The following is a 14483-nucleotide window of genomic DNA, read 5'->3' as shown; positions in this document are numbered from 1 at the left end:
ATTAATCTATTGGACAAAGGATGAGAGGCCACCCAATTATAATATTAAAATATTTTAACAGCAGTCCAAACACTGATTATTAAACCTGGCAGCATTAATATTGACGTGCACTTGCCAAGTGTTTGGCTAACTAGTGTGGAGCTCATCATGACAGAACTCCATGTCAGTTGCTCTCTGGAACCAGGGAAGTGGGAAAGGTGAAGAGGGTTTAATGTTCATTTAGCATTTCCCCTGAAGTGTCAGTTCAATAAAACTAAAGACTCCAGACTTGTTTGTACTTCCAATTGTCTTATTGTAAGAATCAGTGAAAAGAGTCATGACCTTCTCTACTACAGAGTTACTTTGAATGATCTAAACTATAAAAAGCCAGCTTTTTGACAAGAAAAAGGTAACTCAAAGAGGAAAAAACCTAATAGAAAAGATGAGTGCTTGACAGTCCTGTGGGTTTTGATAGAGACCTCTGTGTTGGGGTCAGTGATAAATAGAAGAAGCTTTATGAGTGTTTCTAGTGTTCTCTTTTACAGAACCCATGCTGGCATTGAAAAGAGAATCAAAATAAAACCAACTAAGATCTCGGATGGAAGGACGTATTTAGAAGTTTTTTGGAAAAGACTTGCTCCAATTTTAACATATAAGAACAATTATTTAGGTGTCAATAAAACATGCAACAGGAATAGCAATCATTAATGGAGTTCTATTCATTACCTGGCAGTTCATATGTGCTATTGCTTTCGAATATTATAATACACCTATGGACTAGGTGGTGGTATTCTGCCCATTATACAGATGAGGAAACAGACTCAGAGACAGGAAGGAACTTGTTCAAAGTCACGCAGGGAGTATCAGCCAGCGAGTAGGGAGATTTGTGTAAATCTGCCTTTTAGGCAGACCTGGGATTTGTACTGAGAGAGTCTTATTTCAGAGGTTTTTTTTTTTTTAATTGAGACAGGATCTCGCTCTGTTGTCCAAGCTGAAGTGTAGTGGGGTGATCTCAGCTCACTGCAACCACTGCCTCCTGAGTTCAAGTGATTCTCCCACCACAGTTTCCTGAGTAGCTGAGACTGTAGGCACACACAATCATGCCCAGTTAATTTTTGTATCTTTTTTGGTGATGGGGTTTTACCATGTTGCTCAGGCCTACCTCGCACTCCTGGACTCAAGCAATCTGCCCACCTCGGCCTCCCAACAGAGAGTGAAGTTTAACCACCACACTACACCATCAATTATTTTAATACCCTTTCATACATAATGATTATAACCTTGGTAGCATTTTCTGAACTACTGTGAAGCTCAGTGCTTAGACCTGGAGGGTACATATAGTTTACTGGTACCCAAAGCATTAATAATCACAGTGATTACTGATGCAGTTCTCTTTGAACCTTTCGTGTTAATTGGAAGAACTAAATGAAGTATTGAGCAGTTTTTAATATTGTAAAACTCATAAAATATTTAAGAATGCTCTAAATAGGATAATTAAAATTATAGTTTTAACAATTGTATTGCAAATCTGGATTATTTGCTTATAACTTAATTACAAAGCTGTGCTTTATAAATATAAAGCTAGTGTATGATAGTTCTAAGGCTTCAGGGGCTTTGTAATAGGAAAGAAGGATCTTGAGGCTTGACAAGTAAAAGTAAAAAATAATCAAACTACGTTGCATTTCAATAGATTTTTTGCTTATAAAATCCCTGCTATTGTTTTAGTCTCACTTTTCTTGAACGAACTATCCTTAGAAAGAGAGAGTATTTAAATTTACTTATGAGGAAACTGGAAACCAATACTCAAAGAACTTAAACATGTTTTACAAGTCATCCATTTTGTTAATGCCATATATAGGACTTATACCAGCTTTCCCCAATTTTTAGCCCAGAGGTTTTTATGCGCATCCTCTTTGGATAAATGTAGATAGATCATCTATGTCCATTCACCAGTAACCATAAACACTGCTATAGAGAAGACAGGCCCCACTGTAGTTGATGAGAAGAGATGCACCCAGGCAGGTAGAGGGCATTATCCAAACAGCATGGAAACAAGTAGCCATTGGTGCCTCAGAGGAACAGGTAGCAGTACAGGCTCTGCAATATATAGTCAGATATTCCTGTGGAAGGGACGACAATCATTTATCAGGGTCTAGATGGAGGGACAGGCAAAGTAAGAGAATTCTGATCCTTTGAACAGAAGAAAATCAACTGATCGAATATTGCTAGATTTTTTGTATTATCCTGATTTTCTGGGTATTCCATAAAAAGGACAAAAAGGGATATAGCTACTGAAAGTGTTGTACAAATGGAGGAAATAAAGCCTAAATAAATCTGTTTATTAAAACTTACTTGAGTTAGAGTGGAGATACCTGAGTGATGAAAAATCCCTGAGAAATTTTCTGTCTGAAGATAGGCTTGGTCCCAGAGAGTGATATGTGGTTTAGCATGCTAATGGCTTCAGTTGTGGAGACAAGAAAATGTGAGGACAGGAATTAGAGAGATGTTGACAGACCACGCCAAAAGGAGCTGTGTTCTGGAGGATGTGTTAGTATGGATGTCACTGCATAGCTGTTTTCTTGCGATTACTTATAATAATACTTAGGACTGAATAAGAAACGCATATTCTTCACTGAAGGAAACCTCCAGGCTTTAAGAAAAAACAACTATAAAAGCAATAATAATAATAATAATAATGAATAAAAACCAAAAACATTATCAAATTTAGGTTAGGGTGCAGTGGCTCAGGTCTATAATCCCAACACTTTGGGAGGCTGGGGCAGGTGGATGGCTTGAGCCCAGGAGTTTGAGACCAGCCTGGGCAGCATAATGAGACCCCCTCATCTCTAGGAAAAATACAAAAAATTGCTGGACCTGGTAGCCTATAGTCCCAGCTACTAAGTGGGGTGAGATGGGGGGCCGCTGAAGTGGGAAGATGGCTTGAGCCTGGGAAGTCGAGGCTACAGTGAGCCGAGATAGTGCCATGGCACTACAGCCTAGGTGACAGAGTGAGATTGTCTGAAAATAATAATAATAATAAATTTAGGTTGGTCACCTCTGCTTATGCCCTTTGGAAATCACAATGACTTAGACTTAGGGAGGTCCTTAGAAGTCATATTTAGTCCCATGTCTTTCCACACAATGGAACATCTACAAATTCTCCTTGTGTTTCCATTCGACCTCTGCATGAAAGGGATTTCACTGCTTTACAGGCAGCCCCCTCCACTGAAGAAAAGCAGGAGGCATGAGAGCCGAACTCCTCTCTCTGCAGTTTTCCTTCTTTGGCCCTACGTTTGCTTCAGGCACTCAAGCTAGAATAAATCTACTCTCTTATTCATGTGAGGATTCTTCTATAAGAAAGCAATGATCATATTCTCTGTCACCATCAAGATTTGCCATTCTGTTCTCTCACCTGGCTTCCCTCCTTAATTTGTTCAGTTGCCCTATCACGAAATGAGCATTACCTAAGAGTTTAGGGAAGGAAAACAGAATTTGGGGGGAAAAACAGTCATATACAAATCAGTTAAATCAGATATCTTCATCCAGGACTAAAACACATTGGTTAATTGAGGTTAAGAAGCTTAGAAGATATTGACAGTTCATTTCAGGGGATTCTACTCATTTTATAGAACTTTAAATTGACTAACTCATCAAAGTAGTTATTCATGAGGAGAAGCCAGCTAGACCTTTGAAAATGTACCAAAACAAATGACATGCCCACAGGTTCCTTCGAGGCCTCTTCCCATCACAGCAGTAGGGCTGACTATTTGAGAACAGCGGGTGTCTGCTGAATGTCCTCAACTTTTTTAATTGCTGTTTCCCAGGGTCTTCCTGGTGTGAAGCCCACAGCATGAGGGATTTCTCAGAAGCTCAGCCTCTAGGGGAAGTTACTCTGCATTCAAGAGACGCGCCAGAGGGAGCCTGAGCTTTCTGAGAGCTGAGGCTTCCTCTGCTCAGAAACCAATGCCTCCAAAGGCTGATGGGCCCAGTGGATAGATTGGAAGGGGAATAAAAAAGAAAGAAAACAGGGCCAACAAGAAGGATAAAGGAATGTTTCAAGATTCTGAGAAAAACAAGAGGGAGCTTATTCCCCTAATAAGGAGCTGTATTTAACTACTTACTAATAAAAACATCCTGGAAATTTTAAAACCCCTTTCAGCTTTTGAGATAATCAAATGTGTCCTGTTTCAGAGGTACCTGCCATAAATTGATTTAATTGCCATTTAATGATTTAAACCCTATTTTTCCTGGTTTTCTTTTTCCAGGTCATTTGAAACTATCATTCTAAAAAAGGACTATGATCATATTTGTGTAAATCTGCTTTTCTTAAACCATCGTATTTATGTTAATCTGTTTTTTTAACCTCTGCATATTCCATGAACATTCAGATTTCAAGACCTGCGTTTGCGTGTGCGTGTGGTATATTGCAAACTCATCCCATTCATACTGTTTAAAGTGAGAACATGGAGTGGGAAAATTGATGAGAAGAGCTGGTTTACTACTTTACAGCAATACCTAGTGAGCCAGGGAGCTGTCAACCCTTCCATCTAAGGGAAGAGTTTTGCTGGCCCTCCATGTGGAAGCAGCAGTAAAGGTCCCTTGGAATTATTTGAGAGGCAGCAGGAAGAATCCCCTAAGCAAAAGAACCGCTTTCACTGCTTTGCCACATGCCTAAAATGCCAAGAAAGGAGGATTTTTTTCTTCTTTATAAATGCAAAACCTTTGGGAATGGTTATGACATAATTGAGAGTATAGCTTTTCTCCAATTCTATGAGGCCAGGGAGATGAGAAAACATACTTTAAAGGATGAAGGTGTTGGTGTGTAGGAGGGAAAGAAGAAGAATCCAGGGACATGGAAACAATCTGAGCAGGGTAGTGAGAACCTAGTGGGGCACCGGGGACCAAGAGGGCCAATGACTGGCAAAGCAATGGTGAAATAGCTTTGTTGAGTAGGGAGGTAGTCATGTAACTTGGTTCCACACTTGCCTCTGCCATTAACCAAATGGGGGAAATCTGATTGGTGGCTTAAATATTTCCAGTTAGTCTCCCCATTTGTAGAATAATGAGGCTGAATTAGATCAGTCATATTTCCAACTAAAGTCTTGAGAGCCCTAAGATTTCTAAGGAGATATCTTGACTGAGGCAAGGAGTTGATTGTGTGGGGAGATAACACATGGTGGAGGCCCAGTAAATGCCTCTCCCAATCATTTATTATCTGACCTAAGACCTCTTTTATGTTTTGAATTTTCATTTTGTTTTATTCAAAAATATTTATTTAGCACATATAAGATTTAATTTGCAAAAAAAAAATCTGCTGCTAAAAATAGTATGAACATAACTGGCTTGATGGTTTCTAAGATCCTTTCCACCTTTCTAGCATTAACATTTTATGTTCCTAGTCTAAGAGATACTGATGCATTCATTCTTCACTATGGGAATCTTAAAGTATGAGCACTCATTTGGATAATTAGGGAAATGTCATAGACATTGCTCTTCTGGAAAGCATACCTAAAATAAAAAAAAGAAACATCCAAAAAAAGTTTTCTCCATTCCAGTGAATACCATTTACTGATTTATTTTCAGTAGCCATAGTGAAACCTTTTCTACATTTTCTGTTTTTGTTCTTCTTATTATTTTTTTTTGCAAAGGGGGGGAATCAAAAGTAAGAATTGTCTGTGTCAAAACATATACATACATACAGCAATTCTTTATATTTTTCAACTAACAATTTTTCAATCAGTAAGTAAAGATATTTAATTTACTTGTAAGATAACTAGAAATCCTAAGAGAATCATGTATAATTTTGGAAATTTCATTCTCATCAGTCAACAATAAAAAAATAACCAAGCCAGTGTCTATATACATAAAAAATATACATGTCAGAATCAAGGTGCAAAGTTTGAAATATAACTCATTCATTAGTACCTCAGTTTACATTCATTATCCTGCAAGAGTTAATTCAACAATGATGTTGTTGAAATCTGGTGCTTGGACATTGAAAAAAAAATTGGCTCAGTAAATATTAGATAATATAAGTTTATGTTTTGTAATTGTTTATTGATGTCTATCTCTTGCTTTCTTTGTAACTCCAAATCTCTTTTACATCCTTCCTGCCAGGCCACTTCATGCAGGTAGGGAAGAGGATCTCAGCAATGGAGGCTCTGGGGTTCCATAAGTAACCTAAGGGAAATGAAAATGTAAAAGCAGGTCAAAGTGTGGCTTGTATGTGCTCTGCTGGTGCCTTAAGCACTGGGAGAATCTGGAAAATTATTTAATTTTTTGGTCAGACTATACTCAGTTGATTAACATTGGTTGATATATTATTATTAGTAACTGCAAATAACACTTGGAAATGGAGGGCTACTTTTCTTTCCATATCTGACTTTTTCTGATCCACTGGAGTAACCCACATGAAAGTGAAAACCCCTAGTTTGGCTTCTGTATCTTTTATTTCAGGGCAGAGGAATTATTTTCTAAGAAATTCCTTTTATTTGAATTTGTAAATTTCTATTTCAAAAAACAATAGTTTTCATTTTTCTTTGAAATATCAAACACGTTGCTCACTGAACCTTGCTTCAAACGATCAGGAAATACTTTGTTAGAAAGTAGGGAGGATTAAAAAGCCATTAATTTTAGATGAATGAAGATTATACAAGATAGTCTTGTGATAGGAAGTCTTCATAAAATATTAAAAATACAGGAAGATGTTTTTATCAAGTAAGTTTTCTATTGCTCATGTTTCTTAGCTTTCTTAAAGGAATTTTGGGCAGGCTTTAAATTGGCGAGTTTTTTCATTCATTTATGCTTAAAAGATGTTAGTTTCTTTGAGTGAATTCATTGCAAATAGTCACAGGCATTGCATTCCAAGGAAGAATCTGCTGTAGCAGAACTAGATTTGACAGAATATACTTTGTAGCTTACTTTGTGGGAAAAATTATGAAGATTTTTACAGATATTAAAATAAGTAAAAGAATAAGAAACAAAACATATATATATATATATATTTTTTAAGAATTGCCCAAGCTTCCAAGTAATATAGTTAAAGCTTTTCACCCTTAAGAATTTAATGACTCTGGTATTCTCTTTCATAGCTCATTTCTCAAGCAGTCCATTTTTGGGGTATAACTATAAAGTGTTTATAAATAAATAAATATGATGAAAGTTACCACATAGTTACTACATTTTTGAAGCTGACCTGTAAAGGCAGAAGCAAAATCTTAGCCTTTGCTATTTACAAAACAAAGCCCACTAAATGCACTTACTTCTCAAGATGGCCAAACCCACCGCAGTAACTTACTAAGATATCCGGAGTCGACAGCCTCGTGGTGTTCAGTCCCACCAAGGATGGGAGAGTTTGGGACATCCAGTTTGAGATCATTGCCATGGTACTAAGCACAGCGCCAAGCTTCAGCAGTGGAGGACTCATTGCTGTGGAGCTAATGAGTTTTCATAGTGACTGATTAAGATCCCGGTGCCGGGCTGGCAGCGGGAGGCGTGACTGCAGCGCGCCACATCTACAGCATGAAAAGAGATCAACTTCCCCAGCTCTAATCACCCAGGAAAGCTTCGGAACCTCCTTCCCCCATCCTCGTGGGAAGTGCCCTGCCCTTCTTTTTCCTCCCTTACCAGACATTTTGCTGGATCATCAAACAAAATATTCTTGATAGGCTTGGTTGGTAATTATCAGAGAGCAGAGGTTGGAGGGAGGCGGAAACTTGAGCTTTCCCAGCTCCATTTTAGTTAGTTACCATCAACATAATCCATTTCCTCTGGGGTTTGTGTAAGTATAATCAGCTACTCTTTATCTTTCATTAAAAAAAAAAAATACACCTTTAAATGGAGGTCTGCCAAAGTGCACATTTCAAACACCAAACTTAATATCTACAGATTTCTCTGGGCAAGGACAGAGTGCTTTTAGGAAGAACATGAAAATAAAGTCTGCAAATAATTTTCCAGATGATCATATTGAGAGTAGGAGATAATTTTTTTTTTTTTAGAAAGTAACCTAAAATTAACATCATTGCTTTAAAAATATAGTCAAAGATTAATAGCTACTGCTTGTGGCAAACATTACCTTTAGGCATCTTACACCTGAACAGACAGAAAAGAGAAAAGGCAGCCTTGCAGAAAAACTTCTGTTACAGAAATTTTATATGTGTTTCCAGTTTTGCTTTTGAGAATGAAGGCTTTGCTTCGTAGGTGTTCAGTCACACAGGAAACTCAGTTAACTCTATTTTCAGTTTGTGAGGAATGACGGACTGATATGGAAAGTCTGTATCTTGAGAGAACATGTGATTTAGTATAAAGGGCACAGGACTTGGACTCAGGAAGTCTGAGGATCTAGTATTTGTTCTCCTCTAGTTAGCCATGTGACTGGCCAGTGACAAGATTCCTTGGCTTCAGTTTTTTCTACAATATAAGGATGTTGGAAAATATGCTCTCCAAGGTCCCTTCCAGCTCTCAAATTCAATGATCTGTTTATTAGATTCCATTAGCAAGTGTGGTATATAGAATCCAGGGTTTATGGGTAACTTTATTATATTGTTTTCATAAATACTATAAATTTTCCACATCCAAATCTCAGGTTCCAAATGAAAGAAATCAGAGGTCTTTGTCTTATCCAATATATGTGTTTTAAAATAAAAATATAAAGAGAAGACACAAAACAAAATATGGATGAATGAAAATTAAATGAAAAGAAATCGGTTACAAAAAGGGAAAGTATTGTTTCGATTTCTTAGGAGAATTCTGGACTTGTTTGTATTTGGAATCTTCAGCCAAAGATACATATTTTTCTTAAATAGTTTTGGCAGGAGAAATAAATAAAATGTCATTAATAAAACTGAAAGAGATACATATTTATAGTGTGTGTATATTTTACTTTCAAAAACAGCTTTAAACTGGGGTGGATGCTAAAAGACTCCTCAAATCTTCCTTGCAACTATTAGCTTAGAATCCAGGCCATTTTATTTTTTCAAAATATATCCAAATGACTTTAATCAACTCTTATTTTTTAACCACAGTGCCCACAAAACCAAATATTATTACTTTTCTATTCTTTCAAAAATCATGCCATATGAAAAAGCAATAAAGACACAATATTTTATGTATTAAACTTAGCAGAAAGTCCTGTGAAATTTTACATTAGTATTACAATGTGTTAATGACAAAAAGCAAAGTGGATTTACAAATCTAATGTTGAAAAATACACCTGGAACTCCAACTTACTTTAATAAAGAAGGGGGAGTGTCTTTTCAAGAGCTTAATTTCCAAAATTGAAAGACAACATACATATAATTACTAGATAATTTAAGAAATGAGGTGGCAGATGGTAATTATACTTATTAATGAACTATCAGCCTACAAAATAGTAGCATTTTTAGAAGAATATAAGATTGAATGTCAGGGGAAAACAGTGCTCTGATTTGCAAATTATAAAGAAAGGAAGAAATAGAGAAAAACAATACAAATGGAATGCTTCTTGTAATTTTCCAGAGATGCAAATTACTACACTAAAGAATTGAAGTAGAACAATGGTAAAAGTTTATGATTCGGCGATGTTTATGAACGACATAGAAGCTAAACTGTGTTGTTTTTAGAACAGGTTTAAATGATACACATTGAAGTAGAAAAGCTCAAATTACAATAATTATTAGTTGTGGGAAATTAAAACAGCTGCAATTTGCAAAGAGCTAAATAGTTTGCAGTACTCTCATAGTCTACTGAAGTGATATCCATTTGAAAAGTTGAGTCCTAGTTTGTAAGTGGGAGAAAGGATTAGTCTATTGAGAAGTAGCGGACTGTGTTTAGGGCAAGCAACCCAGTAGTTGCAGAAGTTCCACAAGCATAGTGTGAATGGTAATGATATTACCACTGGCAATGAGATGAAGCTGGAAATGCTGGCTGTGACCAGCTCAGGGCTTCAGGGTCACCCAAAAGTGTTTGGACTTTATCTTGTATGTAATTCAAGAGTTTAAAGCAAAGCAGTAAGATCATTAGTTTTATGTTGTGAATCATTGCTTAGTCATTTTTGTGATGCAGGATAGGCAGGCAGGGGCTGCAGAGAGTGCAACGCATATCAGAGACAGGAAGGTCACTTAGAGGTATATTCTCACGGTTTGGGCAAGAGATGATGAGGTCCTGAAATAATAAACTGTCAGTGAGGTTCAAAAGGATGAATTCCATAAAGGTCTGCACAACAATTGGCAGTCCTTAGTGACTGAATAAATGTGAGGCAGTGGAAATTACCTGGGAGAACTTTTAGTTTGGGGGTTTGGATGATAAATGTCAATCATCAGAATAAGATACACAGGTAGAAGCATAACTTTATGAAGAAGATAGAATTTATTGTCAGCTGATATGCATTACCTGTAGTACAGAGGGTCACTGGATGATAATGTGCCCCACACCTAGAGTTCAGAAAAGAATTAATTTCCCTAGGCTGCAACAACTTAATGGACTAGTGAGAATAATGTGTCCTACATGTATGAAAAAAATGGTCAACTTAAAAATGCAGTTTTAAAACTACCACAATTTTCATTTATTCAATTCATGGTAAACTATAAACTTAATTACTTATACAGTCCTTCAAAATAACAAACCAAAATCTCTCTATCACTAGTAAATAGTGAAATATTACTAAATCTAATAATCTCACAAAAAATGTGACCTGACTCCACACTTATTTTCTTTGTGGAATTTCATAGTGGATCAATAACTATATAACCTACAATTGTGCATTATTGCTCATGGAATGCTGAAAGCTATTGATTAATATATTTATTCATTAGATTTTTTATAGTAGCCTGTCCTTTTTATTACCCAGAGAGTATATTTCATGATAGACTTATATAGTAAATAATAAATAAGCAAATAAATATTGAGTGAGAATGACTCATAGGTAATTTATATAATATTGGCATGTTCTGTCATTAGAATTTTATTTTTTTCTTTTATTTGTAGAACAAAAGTTAAATGTTGTTTTAATGACCCTACACAGACATATAATAATATATATTTCCTAGTTTGGGACTGTATGCATGGTAGATGTGGGAAGGTTTCTAGAAGACACAACCTAGGTAGATATGAAAAATCAAATACATGAAAAAAACCTGATGACCACATAAAATATGGTAGAAAATAAACAGTTAATGCGGTAATTGTGACCTGAAAGTTTGACTTTAGGTAAAATGAGAAGAGACTTAGATTGCTTGCTAAACAGTAGAAGCTTTAAGAAGAAATAGTGTACTCATACTTTATTTTTATTATTTAAAACAAAATTTAAATTTGTAAATGGCTTCAGGCAGAGGGGAAAGTGGCTTATTAGATATAGTTGTAAAGGTACAAATATAGGGCTGAAGAAATTATTGAAGAAGGAGGAGGAGAAGAAAAAAAGAGATAAGAAGGAGGACAGCAATTGGGTAGAACATCGAAAAATGAACTGTATTGACTGATTAAACCAGAGTGACCTCTAGAAAAAAACAGTGGGCTCTTGTTAGCAAGTTAAGTAGGAAAAATAGGAAGAGTAACATAAAATAGAAGAAGGTGGAAGACAGAGTACTTGTGTTGAAATCACTTGGGGAATGCTGGATACCCTGGATGGGGTGTGGTTTGAGAGTGACCAGGTACATAAACAGCTCTCCACCCTCTGTGGCACCTTAAAAGCAGTTTAGTGGATAGTCCTCCAGATTCTTCCACTTACTAGAAAGATACCATTGACTAAGGCAGTCTCTCAGTCTCCATTTTATTATCTGTAAAATGAAGATAGAAGTACCAATGTGAAATGGTTATTTGAGAGACTGAATGAGATGACATATTTTGAAAGTGTCTATAGTATGTCAAATGCAAAATAAATGGCAACCCTATTTTTGACAAGAAATACCACGATTTGAGCCAGCCAAAAGGAACAGACCAGCTGAAGGAACAATCAGGCCTAGAGAAGGTGGAAAGTTTTGCAGCTTTGCAAAGGGGTAGCTGAGTGCAGCTTGGAGTATATGCTGTCTTGCAATTCAGTCACCTTGGGTGAAGAGAATCATACAACTTTGCTGGATGACACCATCAGTCTGTGGCTCTGGGGCTAATAGTCCAATTCAAAGTAGAGGAAAGGGACTGATTGCTATTTTTGCTTCCCTCTTCATTGAAAAGTCGAGGTAACTACTAGAAAACTTCCATAAGGTCCCATTACCATATCTGCTTACTTCCTCACCTGTGCCCACATAGTGTACCTTCCTTTTGGTTGCCATGGATAAATTGATTGTGTTCCTAGATCAGGCAGAGCTCTCCTCTGTGCAATAAATCAGTTGTTTTGGACAATCATGCATAAGAATTACTTGCAAGCCTGTTAAGACCCAAATTTCCAGGTCTCACCTGAGTCTGATTTAGCTTTAGGACAGGAAAAAATAGTTTGCTTTTCTGACAAGCTCCCAGATGATGCTGATGCTGCAATTCTTGGCCCACCCTTTGAGTAGACAGCCCTAGGTTATATCTCTCTCACCTACTCAAAGACAACTCTTATTTCCTCTTTTTCCAACGTCAATAAATTTTCCCTCTTTAGCAGATCATTCCCAGCATCATAAATACCACCATACTTTTCCTACTTTAAATGCAAACAAACAAACAAACTTTCTTGATCTTATTTTCTCTCCAGGAATTCCACCATTTCTCACTCTCCCTTTACAGCATACCCTCTGAAAGAATTGTTTATACTTACCATCTTCAATTTCTCTCTTCCTAATTGCATTTTTGTTTACACTTCTCCACTCCGCTGACACTGCTTTCATCAGGCTACCAGTGACCCCTAGATTGCTAATCTAGCAGTCAATTCTCAGTCCCCAACTTTCTTAACCTGTGGGCAGCATTCATGTGAATTTCCTTTCTCCTTTTTGAAACAATTTTTTCACTTGGCTTCCAGGATGCCACACTCACTAGTCTTCCTCCAATTTTATGACCTCTCTTTCTTAGTGTCATTTGCTGATTCTTCCTCATCTATATGCTAATGATTCCCAAATTCATCTTTTCCCAGCAGACCTCTCCTATCAATTCAGAACTGCATAACCAATTATCTACTTGACATCTCCACCTCAGTGTTTAACAGACATCTTAAATTGAGCACGTTGAAAAAGTGAGATCCTGTTATGGCTCCCCAACCCCAGAAAAGAAAGCAAAACAAAAATACACCAAACAAATAAACAACAACAAAAATACACATGCAGCCATTCCTGCAATCTTCCCATTTCAGTTAACTGGCAACACTATAGTTAAGTTGCTCAGGCCAAAAAGTGAAGTTTCAATCTTAATGTCTTTTCCTCCACATCTCTTATCAATTCAGTCAGCTAGTGTCTACTCTCAAAATATATCCAACATTCAAGTATTTTGCACCATCCCAGCTGCCACTGTGCTGCTTCAAGCCTCCATTGTCTTTTATCTGGATTGTTACAAAAGTCACGAGTTATTGACTTTGTATCACTTGTTACTTTGTACCATTTGTTACTGCTGCGCACCAACATTATCTTCTTAAAATATAAATCAAATTATGTTATTCCAGTGCCTAGATTCCCATCTTTCTCATGGTGAAGGTCAAAATATTTAGCTTGCACTATAAAGTTCTACATAATCTGGCCTCCTCTTATCACTCTGATTTCATTTCTTTCAGCTCTCCCCTTTGTTAACTCCTCTGGAGGCACTCTGGCCCCCTGGTTGTTTCTCAGAGACGCAAGGCAATCTTTCACCTTAGGGACTTCGCACTTGCCCTTCTCTTGTGGAAATTACAATCTCTCAAATATCTTCTCACTTCTTTTTCTCCTTCCTCCCGAGATCTTCTCTCATAAGATCTTTTCTGGCCACACTATCTAAAATGTCTACTCTTGTCATCTGGTTGCTTTATATTGTCTTTTGCTGCTTTACTTTTTTTCTCCTTAGAACTAGGTAGCATGCTATATATTATATTTATACATCTTGCTTATTATGTTTTCTCCACTAGAAATCAAGCTCCATGAGAGAGAAATGATTCCTGGTTTCTTTACTGGGGTATTCTTAGCCTAGAAGAGTGTTTAGCACACAGTAGTTTCACAATAAATATTTATGAGATAAATGGATAAATGAATATGTTACTATTTAATTTCTGGCCTGCTCTCAGATTAAAAAGGAAACCATTTTTAGTGTGAATATACAGTACAGCTTATTCTTGCAAAACAAACCAGTACAATGTATTCCAGTATTGTGTTTTGCATGTATGTTTTTATGTGTGCATGATGGACCTATACGTGGGTAATGGATAGTGAAAAGTATTGAAACATTATGCTTATAGTTACATGTATTTTTTCCTTCCATTTTTCACATGTAGAATGCAAGCACTTTTGGTCTAAGCCAAGAAGTACTAACTCCAACTTTGATTCTGTCTTCTATTGATAAGCTTCACGGGTCACTGGAACCCTACATAAATATGGAAGCAATCTTTTCTTCTTCTTGCCTTTGGCTAGCCAAATTTTTCTCTAATAGCGTAGGGG

At 36.7% G+C, this 14483-nt stretch overlaps 1 protein-coding gene across 2 annotated transcripts in view; it reads right to left on the bottom strand.

Moving 5' to 3' along the window:
- Positions 1–14483, bottom strand: part of OLFM3 (olfactomedin 3) — a 194362-nt gene that overhangs the window by 35909 nt on the left and 143970 nt on the right. The window contains exon 1 of one of the 2 annotated variants that reach the window (XM_009426538.5): positions 7277–7492. The exons of the other annotated variant lie outside the window; for it this stretch is intronic. Within the exon in view, the coding sequence (XP_009424813.1) occupies positions 7277–7405 (129 nt within the window). The 5' untranslated portion in view covers positions 7406–7492. Of the gene's footprint in view, positions 1–7276; positions 7493–14483 lie in introns of those variants that run through there. 2 annotated transcript variants of the gene reach the window in all.

Source organism: Pan troglodytes, chromosome 1 (genome assembly GCF_028858775.2).
Source record: "Pan troglodytes isolate AG18354 chromosome 1, NHGRI_mPanTro3-v2.0_pri, whole genome shotgun sequence".
Lineage (NCBI taxonomy): Eukaryota > Metazoa > Chordata > Mammalia > Primates > Hominidae > Pan > Pan troglodytes.
This window is presented reverse-complemented; position numbering and strand designations above follow the sequence as displayed.